Below are 12,299 nucleotides of genomic sequence, written 5' to 3' on the forward strand. Positions count from 1 at the left end.
CAGCTTCAAACCTTGGATCAAAGCTGCATATTTGGACCACAAGAACTATAAACTTCTCGTAGGATTGCCTTCACTGAATTTAGTTTTAACCCTTTGATATTTTTTGAGGGTTTAGGAAATTAATTCTCTACTGCATTTGCTATAAAAAAAAAAAGTTGTAGGAGGACACTGTCTGTCACATCACTCAAAGTCCCCTTATGTAAAGTCCTACAGATTTTTTTTTAATTCTGTGCCAAGAAAGCTCTGTTTTCTTGAACATTTGACATGCTTTCTGGGGGTAAGAGCACAATAAATGGTAGCTCTCTTTCCATTTTGGAGAACTGTAGGTCTTGACTGGATTTCCCCTTGAACCTGACGGTCAGAAAGCTCAGATACATTGTAAGGTTAACCACATACATATTTGTTGTATATGCTGGCATATGTATTTTCCTATTTCTCATCAGAGTTTTTTTGTTTTTTTTTTTTTAATCTTAAATCTTGTTAGTTGGCTGTTTTAAAGCTTTTGTTATAATGACAGAAAATACGAAATGATCATTATGAATTTTGGAAAACAGAAAAAAAATTGTCAGTACTCATAACCTAACAATTGAAGCATCCATAAAGATTTAGGGGAAAAAATCCACTTGCTGTAGAGTCGATTCCAACTCATAGGAACTGCATGTGTGTCAGACTAGAGCTATGCTCCATAGGGTTTTCAGTGACTGAATTTTTGGAAGCAGTTCACAGGCCTTTCTTCCAAGGCGCCTCTGGGTAGACTTGAACCACCTTTTAGTTAGCAGCCAAATGTGTTAATCATTTGCACCATGTGGGGACTCTCCATAAAGATTTAGGTATATAGTGTTTATTTGTATCGTTAGAAATTTTAGATTAAAAGAGTCTACAAATAGCAGTGAATTAAACACACAGGGTTTATTTTCTCATGTAGAAGAAATCCTGAGGTAGGCAGTCTAGGTCTGATATGGTGACTCCATTAAATCATCAGGGACCCAGACTTCTGTCTTTCTACTCTCTTGTTTTCTTAATATGGCTTCTAGAGGAACCTCAAGGTCACTTCATGGCCCAAGATGACTGTTGGAGTTGGGAAGGGAAAAGGTCAGAAGAAGGGCTAACTCCCTGTATTTTAAGGAAAGCCTCAGTGAGATGGAATGACACAGTGGCTTCAACAATGGGCTCAAAATAGTGATTGTAAGGATGGCACAAGACCAGGCAGTATTTTGTTCTGTTGTACATTGTGTTGCTATGAGTCAGAACCAACTCAACAGCATCTGTCTTAGTCATCTAGTGCTGCTATAACAGAAATACCACAAGTGGATGGCTTTAACAAAGAGAAATTTATTTTCTCACAGTCCAGTAGGCTGGAAGTCCAAATTCAGGGTGTCAGCTCCAGGGGAAGGCTTTCTCTGTTGGCGCAGGAGGAAGGTCCTTGTCATCAATCTTCTCTTGGACTAGGAGCTTCTCCTCGCAGGAACCCCAGGTCCAAAGGATGCACTCTGGTCCTTGTCCTGCTTCCTTGGTGGTATGAGGTCACCACTCTCTGCTTGCTTCCCTTTCCTTTTATCTCTTGTAAGATAAAAGGTGGTGCAGGCCACACTTCAGGGAAACTCCCTTTACATTGGATCAAGGATGTGACCTTAGTAAGGGTGTTACAATCCCACCCTAATCCTCTTTAATATAAAATTACAATCACAAAATGGAAGACAACCACACAATACTGGAAATCATGGCCTAACCAAGTTGACACAAATTTTGGGGGGACACAATTCAATCCATGACATTCCACACTTTGGCCCCCAAGAATTCATGTCCTTGCTACACGTAAGATACATTCACCCCATCATATCATAGCAAAAGCCTTAAATCAACTCCAAGTCCAAAATCCAAAACTTCCTCTTGCTCTGTGAAATCTAGAATACAAGTTATCTGCTTCCAAAGTACAATGGTGGAACAGGTACAAGCTAGACATTTCCATTACAAATGGGAGAAATTGCAGGGAAAGAAGGGATAACAGGCACCAAGCAAGTCAGCAGAACACATTACGTCAGCCCTCAAGTCTTGAAAATAATCCTCTGTTCTCTGAGACAATTTACACAGTGGTCCTTCCCTCCAGACTCTAAATATTGCCACACGTTCCGGATTCTGAGTGGAGGCCCTTCAGCCGTGGGCTTTGGCTCCACCTTCCAGGCCTACTGGGAAGGTAACTCTGCTCCCTTGGTTTTAGGCGCACCCTTCTCCTAGTCCATCTGAGTGGCATCTCCACCCTTAGAAACACCAGAGGCCATGGCTCTACCCTTTGAGACCCCAGAGGTCGATGCTATACCTTTTGAGACTGAGGCAGCTCGGCTTCCTATGTTTCTTGTCTCTTCAGCTTCTGCTTCCTGTTTACTTGGCCTCTCAGCCCTCAGGCCTCACGCCTGCATCGGCCCTGCTGGGGCAAGTGTTCCAAAGCTCTGTAGCTCTACTGATAAGTGCCTGGAGGTACCCTACTCCGCTAGGAAGCCTCCTGTGCATAGACACTCAGCTGTCTTGCTCCATGGGTCAGCTCCAGCACTGTCTGGAGCTGGTCTCTTTTGTTCTTCTGCTGCTGGTTTGCTGCTGCTACTGGTCCTCTGCTGCCATTTCTCACCATCTGTGCCTTCTGCAGTATTAACAGTTCTCCTCAGTTCCGTCTGAATCTTCTATCCATTCACAGTTTCAAAACCGCTTCCACATTTTAGGTATCTGTTAGAGCAGTACCCCACTCTCTCTGTACCAAATTCTGTTGTAGTCATCTAGTGCTGCTATAACACAAATACCACAAAGGGATGGCTTTAACAAAGAGAAATTTATTCTCCCACAGTCTAGTAGGCTGGAAGTCGAAATTCAGGGCGTCAGCTCCAGTGGAAGGCTTTCTCTGACGGTTCTAGAGGAAGGTGCTTGTCTTCAATCTTCCCCTGGACTAGGAGCTTCTTGGTGCAGGAACCCTGTGTCCAGAGAACACGCTCTGCTCCTGGCACTGCTTTCTTGGTGATATGAGGTCCCCACTCTTGGCTTGCTTCCTTTCCTTTTATCTCTTGTAAGATAAAAGGTGGTGCAGGCCACACTCCAGGGAAACTCCCTTGACGTTGGATCAAGGCTGTGACCTTAGTAAGGGTGTTACAATCCCACCCTAACCCTCCTTAACATAAAATTACAATCACAAAATGGAGGAAACCGCACAGTACTGAGAATCATAGCCTAACTAAGTTGATACATAGTTTTGGGGGACACAGTTCAATCCATGACAGCATCTAACAACATTCAGAAATCAGACTAACCCCTCCAAAACTGACCACAGGCTAGTCACATGGACTTACCTAGCTGCAAGGGAGGCTGGGCTACGTAGTTTTTTCACCTGGGCACATTTCTTTTATTAAGAAAAAAGGAGAGACTTAATATTGGGAAAAAATTAGCAGTCTGATTTCTGTATCTTTATGCATATATATTCAGTGAGGGTGTTTGCGCTAAAGCCATTTTAAATAGTCTATGGAAAGAGTCAAGGTGTAGATAAACATCAGCTTAAACATAATAAATAAAATCTACATCTTGTCGGGTAGATCTTGGCCAATCAGAGAATATTAGAAAGCTGCGCTAACCTGCATTTTATTGACTATGCAAATGCATTTGACTGTGTGGATCCTAACAAATTATGAATAACATTGCAAAGAATGAGGATTCCAGAACACTTAATTGTACTCATGAGGAACCTGTACGTAGACCAAGAGGCAGTCTTTCGAACAGAACAAGGGGATACCACATGATTTAAAATCAGAAAAGGTGTGTGTCAGGGCTGTATCCTTTTACCATGCTTTTTCAATTAGATGCTGAGCAAATAATCCAAGAAGCGGGACTGTACGAAGAAGAATGGGGCATCAGGATTGGAAGAAGACTCATTAACAACCTGCGACATGCCGATGACACAATGTTGCTTGCTGAAAGCAAAGAGGACTTGAAGCACTTCCTAATGAAGATCAAAGACCACAGCCTTCAGTATGGATAGCACCTCAACATAAAACAAAAATCCTCACAACTGAACCAATAAGCAACATTATGATAAATGGATAAAAGATTGAAGTTGTCAAGGATTTCATTTTACTTGAGTCCACAATCAGCACCCATGGAAGCAGCAGTCAAGAAGTCAAACAACATATTGCATTGGTCAAATCTGCTACAAAAGACCTCTTTAAAGTGTTTCAAAGCAAAGATGCCACTTTGAGGCCTGAAGTATGCCTGACCCAAGCCATGATATTTTCAGTCACCTCATATGCATGTGAAAGCTGGACAGTGAATAAGGAAGACCAAAGAAGAATTAATGCCTTTGAATTATGATGTTGGCAAAGAATACTGAATAAACCGTGGACCGCCAGGAGAAAAAAAAAAATCTGTCTTGGAAGAAGTACAGTCAGAATGCTTCTTAGAAGTGAGAATGGTGAGACTTCGTCTCACGTACTTTGGACATGTTATCAGGAGGGACCAGTCCCTGGAGAAGGACATCATGCTTCGTAAAGTAGAGGGTCAGTGAAAGAGAGAAAGACCCTCAATGAGATGGATTAACACAGTGGCTGCAAAGATGAGCTCAAACATAGCAATGATTGTAAGGATGGCGCAGGACCAGGCAGTGTTTCATGTTGATGTACATATGGTCGTTATGAGTAGGAATCGATTCAGTGGCACCTAACAACATTTTGTTATTGTATTGGCTTTGCCACTCTGCCTTTCTGTAATTTTTCAGTGAATGTACCATTTATATACGTACTGATAGTGTGTATTTTTTAATATTCAGTCATTACAGACTTACCCAGAGCTAGAACGGCCCTACCTTAGACAAGTTTCTCCAAGGGTTGCATATATCCGATGCCTACAGGGACCCTTCAGGCACCATAAATGATTAAAGTGGGCCAGGGTCAGTGTTGGGAACTATAATAGAGAGTGGTGGGGACTGTAGCGTCCTGGAGAGAGCCTGCCCTGTCTAAAGGGGGTAGCCACCACTTACCTGCATTCATTGTTGCCATGTGGGACTGCTGGCCCAGTGTTGCTAGATATTCAGATTTTTTTTTTTCTCCAAGGGAATCCAGAAATCTAGATTTTTATCTGAAATCCAGAGTATATAACTTGGCAACTAATTAATTCAATTAAAACAAAATAAACAACAAAAAAAACCCCAAACTTCTTGCCATCGAAGATTCCAACTCATTGACAGCCTATAGGACAGAGTAGAACTGCCCCATAGGGTTTCCAGGGCTGTAATCTTGACGAAGTGGCTGGTGGGTTCTTACCGCCGACGTTTCGGTTAGCAGCCAAGCACTTAACCACTGCACCACCAGGGTGCTGTCCAAAAGTAACACCAACCCATGGGCTGCCAGTTCAGAATCTTTGATCTGGTCTACCCCGTGTTTTTCAGTTGACAGTGAAGCCCTGGAAAGGTCAAATGGCTTGCGGTTGTGGCTCGAGACTTTGTTTGTCAGTCCCCACCTCAGCAAAGCCTGGTGCTCCATAGTTAATTTGTCCAGAATATGAAGAGATAATAAAAATTTGAAGTTGAAAAAGACTACTCTGAAGGGCCGTTGATTTTCATTTTCTTCTTAAATTATTTTTTGGTGTGGAGAAAATTGAGCTTGGATCCCAGTTCTACAGTTTTCTAGCTGTGTGACTTTAGATAAGGCTCGAGTGTCTCATTTTGAGTACTTTGTGTTTACTGTACCATCCATTTTCTTTCTCTCCTACCTTTCTCTCTCTACTTTTCCGGCTTTTGAGTAGCATAACGTGGTGGTTAAGAGGAAGGTCTAGAGCCAGATTACCAAAACCAAACCAAGCCCAGTGCCATCAAGTCGATTCTGACTCGTAGCGACCCTGTAGGACAGAGTAGAACTGCCCCATAGAGTTTCCAAGGAGCGCCTGGCAGATTCAAACTGCCGACCCTTTGGTTAGCAGCTGTAGCACTTAACCACTACGCCACCAGGGTTTCCAGAGCCAGATTGCCAGGGTTCCAATTGTGCCTTCTCTATTAGCTGTGTGACCTTGGGCAAGTTACTTAAGGTTTCTATGCCCCAGTTTCCTCATCGATAAGAAGAGGGTAATCATAGTACCTGCTCCATATGGTTGTGATAAGAATTAGCTGAGCTAGTATGTATAAAGTATGAAGAACAGTGCTTGGCACATACAGAGTGTGTGTATTTAGCTCCTGGTGCCCTTCTGCAGCCAACATCCAGCCCCCTATCTGGACCCAAACCCTGCAGGCCATGACACAGCCCTCGATTCTGTTCCGTATCTGATACCTTGTTTTTGAGCTCAGCTGTGCCGTTTAAATTTTCTGGAGTCTGTTTTTTCTGTCACTGCTATATGTTGGGAAGAGAAGGCATGAATCAACTGACTGTTCCAGTTTGGCTTAAAGCCTCGCTAAGCTATTTCATAGGTCGCATAGGGATGATATCTGCCCCGTTAGCATTTCTGAGGGCTGTGTTATGAGGTAAAGAGTAAACATGGTATGAGTTTGCTTTAGCCAGAGTTATGCACACAGCAGATATCTTGTCCTGGAGACCGGAGAAAGCCTATCATTCTGGGATTTACAAACCTCACAGCTTTGTTAAAATGGTCATTTGTCCAAGAGTATGGGCTTTGTGTTAATTGAAAGAAATTGTCTTTTTCCCTAAAGACTATGCATAAACAGAAACTAAGACTGTGCTTAGCTTTAGTTTAAATTGCTTCTTTCTTACTCTTTAAAACATCATCATCTGTTTCAGGTTTTAGGTTATTGGAATAAGAGATCAGACCTGACCAGCCCAGCCGAACAACTCCTCGAGGATAATTAATACTCACAGTAGAGAGCAACAAGTGAAATAGGTATGTATTGCTAAGACTCTTAGTTTTGCTTTTTCTGTCTGCCTCCCCTCATGTCAGTGAGTAGTGAGGAGATGTGGGAAGGGAAGGACTTGTTGGTGTATTTATTTTTGTTTAATAAGTCTATTCCAGACCAACAAGGAAACTGGTCAGGCCACCTGCTGCATTGCCCAGTTCTCTTTCCAACAAAGGGGACAAGGAAGAACTTCTATTTCAGTTCCAGGTTATCAGCATCATAGTCAGAGAAACTGGAATTTCTGCTGGATTTTTAGAAAATCTGTATTACCAAGCTGCATCGTTGTGGATATTTGTGCAAAATTGGTTTGACTGGCATAGGCAGCAGGGCTGTGACCGGTGAGGAGCGAGAGCCACAGGTTCAGCCCTGGAGTGCCTTTTAGTACAGTGCTGTGTGTCTTTTAGGTACAGATCTCTTTGAGAATCTGATTAAAGCTGTGAACCCTCTCCCCAGAAAATGTAAGTATGCGAACAGTTTTGCATTTGATTTCAGAGTATTTCTGATCCCCAGATTTCATAGGGGATCCATAGACCCCAAGTCAAGAGTCCTCATTTTACGGATTTATAGATAGCCTTCAGGAGACATCGCCCCGGGAGTGACGTGATACATCAGAAATTAAGTTTTAAGGAGAATGTCAGCTTATAAAAGTGCAAGGATGAAACAGCTGAGAGTGTATCCCGAGGTTCAGCCTTGATTCAAAATTGGGTCAAATAAATTTTTGGTGAAAATATACACAACGAAACATACACCCATTCAACAGTTTTTACATGAGCAGTTCCGTGACAAAGGTTACATACTTCACATTGTGTCACCGTTCTCACTGTCTCTACCCATATTGTTTCAACACATTAACTTAGACTCTCTGACCCCTGAAGTTCTCATCTGTGCTTTAGAGTTAGTTACTCTTGTCAATTTGATCTCATTTGGATAATTCTTTAAAAGAGTGCATGCAGTGCTCAAGGCAAATATTCTTTATTAATTGAGCAAAACTGTTTAGTTTAAAAATTACTTCATAGCATAGCATTGGTTTAATGTTTAAAAATTGTTTCCAGGCAGTAGATTTGGGGGTTTACCTAGTCTCAGTAGATCCAGTAAGTCTGGTTTCCATGAGAATTTGAAGTTCTGTTCTACATTTTTCCTCCTTTTGATCAAGAGCCATTTATTAGATCCTCGATCAAAACGTTCAGTAATGGTAGCCAGGTACCATCCATTTTTTCTGGTCTGATGGCAAAGGAGACAGTATTTCATGGAGGCAGTTAGATGCAGTCCATTTCCGTCCCTGATTCCAGGGTCTCCTTCTTCCCCTGTTGCTCCAGGCAGATAGAGTCCAGTTGTTGTATCTTGGGTGGCTGCTCACAAGCTTTTAAGACCCCAGGCACTACTCACTGAAGTAGGAGGTAGAACAGAGACTCTAAAGGCATTAGGCCAACTGGCTGGATAGAAAATTGGGTCAGATAAATTTTTAAATATTTTGTTTTTGTCTCCATGGTGGAAAGCTGATTAAGGAGCCATGATTGTTGATTTCCTTCCCTCACTGAGTGGGGAACTCCCTGCCAGAGATGGTCTGCTTTGTTGGGGCTTGTATTTGCCAAAGTCACCTTGACTTTAGAAAAAGTTTCTGAGTCCCCTCTGGCCTTGCTTGTAGGGCTTGGAGGGTTCACTTGGTTATGCCCAAACATGTTGTGTTAGAGATCGTTCTCTCCTGCCTCTTCTCTCTCCACCATTGACCCCAGAGTTCCCATGATGATCCTTTTTAACAGAGGCTACTTGAAACTATTCCAGGGGAAGCTGTTGCCACAGCTACTGTGACGGTTACCAGTTTCTTCTTTTTGTTAGTTTGTGCTTTTCCTGATTCTTGAGGTAGCAGCTGATGTTCTGTTTTTCTGCCCAGCAGCAAGGAAAATGTGGGGTTCTTGTTGCTGTGGCTTTTGTTGTTATTGATGTTTAGTTGTGTGTGTGTGTGATGTATGTGTGTGTGCGATGTATGTGTGTGTGTGTGATGTATGTGTGTGTGTGTGATGTATGTGTGTGTGTGGCGTATGTGTGTGATGTATGTGTGTGTGATGTATGTGTGCATTGTGTGATGCATGTGTGTGTGATGTGTGTGATGTATGTGTGTGTTGTGTATGTGTGTGTGATGTGTGTGTGATATAAGTGTGTGTGATGTGTGATGCATGTGTGTGATGTATGTGTGTGTGATGTGTGCGTGTGATGTATGTGTGTGATGTGTGCGTGTGATGTATGTGTGTGTGATGTGTGTGTGTGATATGTGTGTGCAATATGTGATGTATGTGTGTGTGTGATGCATGTGTGTGTGATGTGTGTGGTGTGTGATGTCTGTGTGAAGTGTGTGTGATGTATGTGTGTGATGTATGTGTGTGATGTGTGATGTGTGTGATATATGTGTGTGTGATGTATGTGTGCATGTGTGTGATGCATGTGTGTGTGATGTGTGTGATGTATGTGTGTGTTGTGTATGTGTGTGTGATGTGTGTGTGATATAAGTGTGTGTGATGTGTGATGCATGTGTGTGATGTATGTGTGATGTGTGTGATGCATGTGTGTGTGATGTGTGCGTGTGATGTATGTGTGTGATGTGTGCGTGTGATGTATGCGTGTGATGTGTGTGTGATGTATGTGTGTGTATGATGTGTGTGTGATGTGTGTGTGATATGTGTGTGCAATATGTGATGTATGTGTGTGTGATGCATGTGTGTGTGATGTGTGTGGTGTGTGATGTCTGTGTGAAGTGTGTGTGATGTATGTGTGCGTGTGATGTGTGTGATGTATGTGTGTGTGATATATATGTGTGTGATATATGTGTGCATGTGTGTGATGCATGTGTGTGTGATGTGTGTGGTGTATGTGTGTGATGTGTGATGCATGTGTGTGGTGTGTGTGATGTGTGATGTATGTGTGTGTGATGTGTGTGATATGTGTGATGTATGTGTGTGTGATGTGTGTGTGAGATGTGTGATGTATGTGTGTGATGTGTGTGTGATGTGTGTGCATGATGTATGAGTGTGTGATGTGTGTGTGCATGGTGCATGTGTGTGCATGATGCATGTGTGCATGATGCATGTGTGCATGATGTATGTGTGTGCGTGATGTATGTGTGTGTGGTGTGTGATGTGTGTGTGTGATGCAGGTGTGTGTGTGATGTATGTGTGTGTGTGTGGTGTGTGTGTGTGTGTGTGATGTATGTGTGTAAGGTAAAGATACTCAAAAGATGGAATATTAAGAGAGTTTGGGAAAAGCCAGATACGCATATATATTTTTTCTTCTCCAGTTTTTAATTTTGGTCCCATTTCGGACCAATGGCTATAGGCGATTGTCCTCTGTGGGAGGGCAGAGAAACCTGGCGGAGCTCCATTTCTCACTCCCTGGAACCCCAGGAATTAGGACCACTGGAGTCTGGCCTGGAGTCTGCTGCTATGAGCAGATGGCTGAGAAGTCAGGCAGAGGTGGTTTCATCTCAGCCTGTGTCTGAGTTATCTGGTGCTGCTATAACAGAAATACCACAACCAGGTGGCTTTAACCAACAGAAAGTGATTTCCTTACACTTTAGGAGGCAAGAAGTCCAAATTCAGGGCGCCAGCTCTAGGAGAAGGCTTTTTCTCTTTGTTGGTTTTAGAAAAAGGTTCTTGTCTCTTCTGAGCTTCTGCTCCTGAGCAATCTCCTTGTGACTTGGCATCTCTCTTCCCCCATCTCTGCTTCCTTACTTGCTTGTTTAATCTCTTTTGTATCTCAAAAGAGATTGACTCAAGACACACCGCACACTAATCCTGCCTCATTAATATAACAAGGACAACCCACTCCCAAATGGGATTATGACCACAGGCAGAGGTAAGGGTTTACAACATAATTTGCCGGGGATGCAACTCAATCCATAACAACCTGTTAAGAAAATAGAGGGGTGTGGCCTCACAGGCAGTACAGCCACATGTGGTGGCAACACCAGTCCCATCTCAGGTCTGTGTTCAAGGCTGTAAACACAGCACTTAGCACACACCTGGTGTACCAGGGCAGATCAAGTCTACAGAGAGATTTGAAAGTTGCCTGGACTTCTTTCTCCTTGTCTCTGTAGGATGCTATTCACAGCACTTTTCAATTTGCTTATCTTAGAAACATTCATTAGATTGAAAAAAGAAAGCAACAGCCTACCCAGTTTATCATGCCCAGAACTGTGTGTTTATGATTTCGGGTATTGCCAGCCCACTGGTGGCTGTCAGACACTGATGGGACCTGCCTGGTGGACCCTGTGGATGCATCTGGACAATGACATGTCATTGCAGGCACTGGGTCGCGTGGCATGCCTATTTAGTATGGGTAGGCTCCCCGTTCCTCACTGTACTTGTGAGCCCAGACCTGTGCCTCTGTTCCCAGGATCAAGATGAATGCCATGCTGGAGACCCCTGAGCTCCCGGCCGTGTTTGACGGAGTGAAGCTGGCTGCGGTGGCTGCCGTGCTGTACGTCATTGTCCGGTGTTTGAACCTGAAGAGCCCCACAGCCCCACCTGAACTCTACTTCCAGGACTCGGCGCTCTCCCGCTTTCTGCTCAAGTCCTGTCCACTTCTGACCAAAGAGTGAGTAGACCTCATGGCCTCCATCTGCTGACCTGCTAATCTTTTGGCTTTGAGTGATGTTCAAAGCCCTCTCATGTTGTGTCCTTAAGGCGTCCATGTAAAATGGCGCCATTGGTGTTAAAATACCCACAGTTTCAATAGGAGTCTGGTGTTTGAATCCTGGAGGGTAGGAGAAAGAATCAGATCTTTGTTGCTTAGAAACGTCCCTTTTTCCACAGCGTAGTGTCATCATTCATGACAGGGACTTACAGAAGCAATAGTCATTCTTAGGTGGATAAAAAAAACTCAGAGAGTATTCTAGCCCTTTGTCAAATGTCCTGTTGCCAATTCTAGGCCAGAGAAACCATCCTTACCCAAAATAAGGAATAAGAAAAAAGCACAGACTAATTAGTTGAGTACTTGCCATCTGCTTTATTGAAAAATATACCAGAGGACCCACTTTGTACTAAGGGAATCCACTTAGTAAAATGTACTAAGAGAACCCACCTCAAGAGAATGCTGTCATTCTGAAGAAACCAGGCTTCCCTGTATAAGCCCCAAATATGTATTTTGGAAGTGGTAGGGTAAGCGCTGTTCCTGAGAGAGGAAACCTTAGTTGTAAAGTAAGGGAAATCCATGTTCCACTTCATACAGACTGTTCTCAAGAGATGCGTTGTTAACTTTTTCCCTGTTGATGCCTTCTGAGTAACTAGGTCTTCCTTCAGGGCTCAGGCCAAACCTCAGGCATGAAGCACTCCATAATCTCCTCAGTCTGAGTTCCTCACTTCTTTCTTATCATTATTGTCTCTCTCTGTTTGTACCCCTTAAAGCTAGCTCATGCCATCTTCCCTAGTGTGCCTCATAA

The 12,299-nt window shown here is 43.2% G+C and overlaps 1 protein-coding gene across 4 annotated transcripts in view; it reads left to right on the top strand.

The window, feature by feature from the left end:
• ABHD2 (abhydrolase domain containing 2, acylglycerol lipase) overlaps window positions 1–12,299 on the top strand; it is a 126,874-nt gene that overhangs the window by 27,030 nt on the left and 87,545 nt on the right. For 2 of the 4 annotated variants that reach the window (XM_023553037.2, XM_023553038.2), the window contains exons 2-4: window positions 6,756–6,855; window positions 7,273–7,326; window positions 11,255–11,455. In XM_023553037.2, the coding sequence (XP_023408805.1) occupies window positions 7,325–7,326; window positions 11,255–11,455 (203 nt within the window). In that variant the 5' untranslated portion in view covers window positions 6,756–6,855; window positions 7,273–7,324. The remainder of the gene's footprint in view (window positions 1–6,755; window positions 6,856–7,272; window positions 7,327–11,254; window positions 11,456–12,299) is intronic. The other 2 variants (XM_003413894.4, XM_064267122.1) reach the window with 1 other exon arrangement.

This window comes from Loxodonta africana, chromosome 13 (genome assembly GCF_030014295.1).
Source record: "Loxodonta africana isolate mLoxAfr1 chromosome 13, mLoxAfr1.hap2, whole genome shotgun sequence".
Classification (NCBI taxonomy): domain Eukaryota; kingdom Metazoa; phylum Chordata; class Mammalia; order Proboscidea; family Elephantidae; genus Loxodonta; species Loxodonta africana.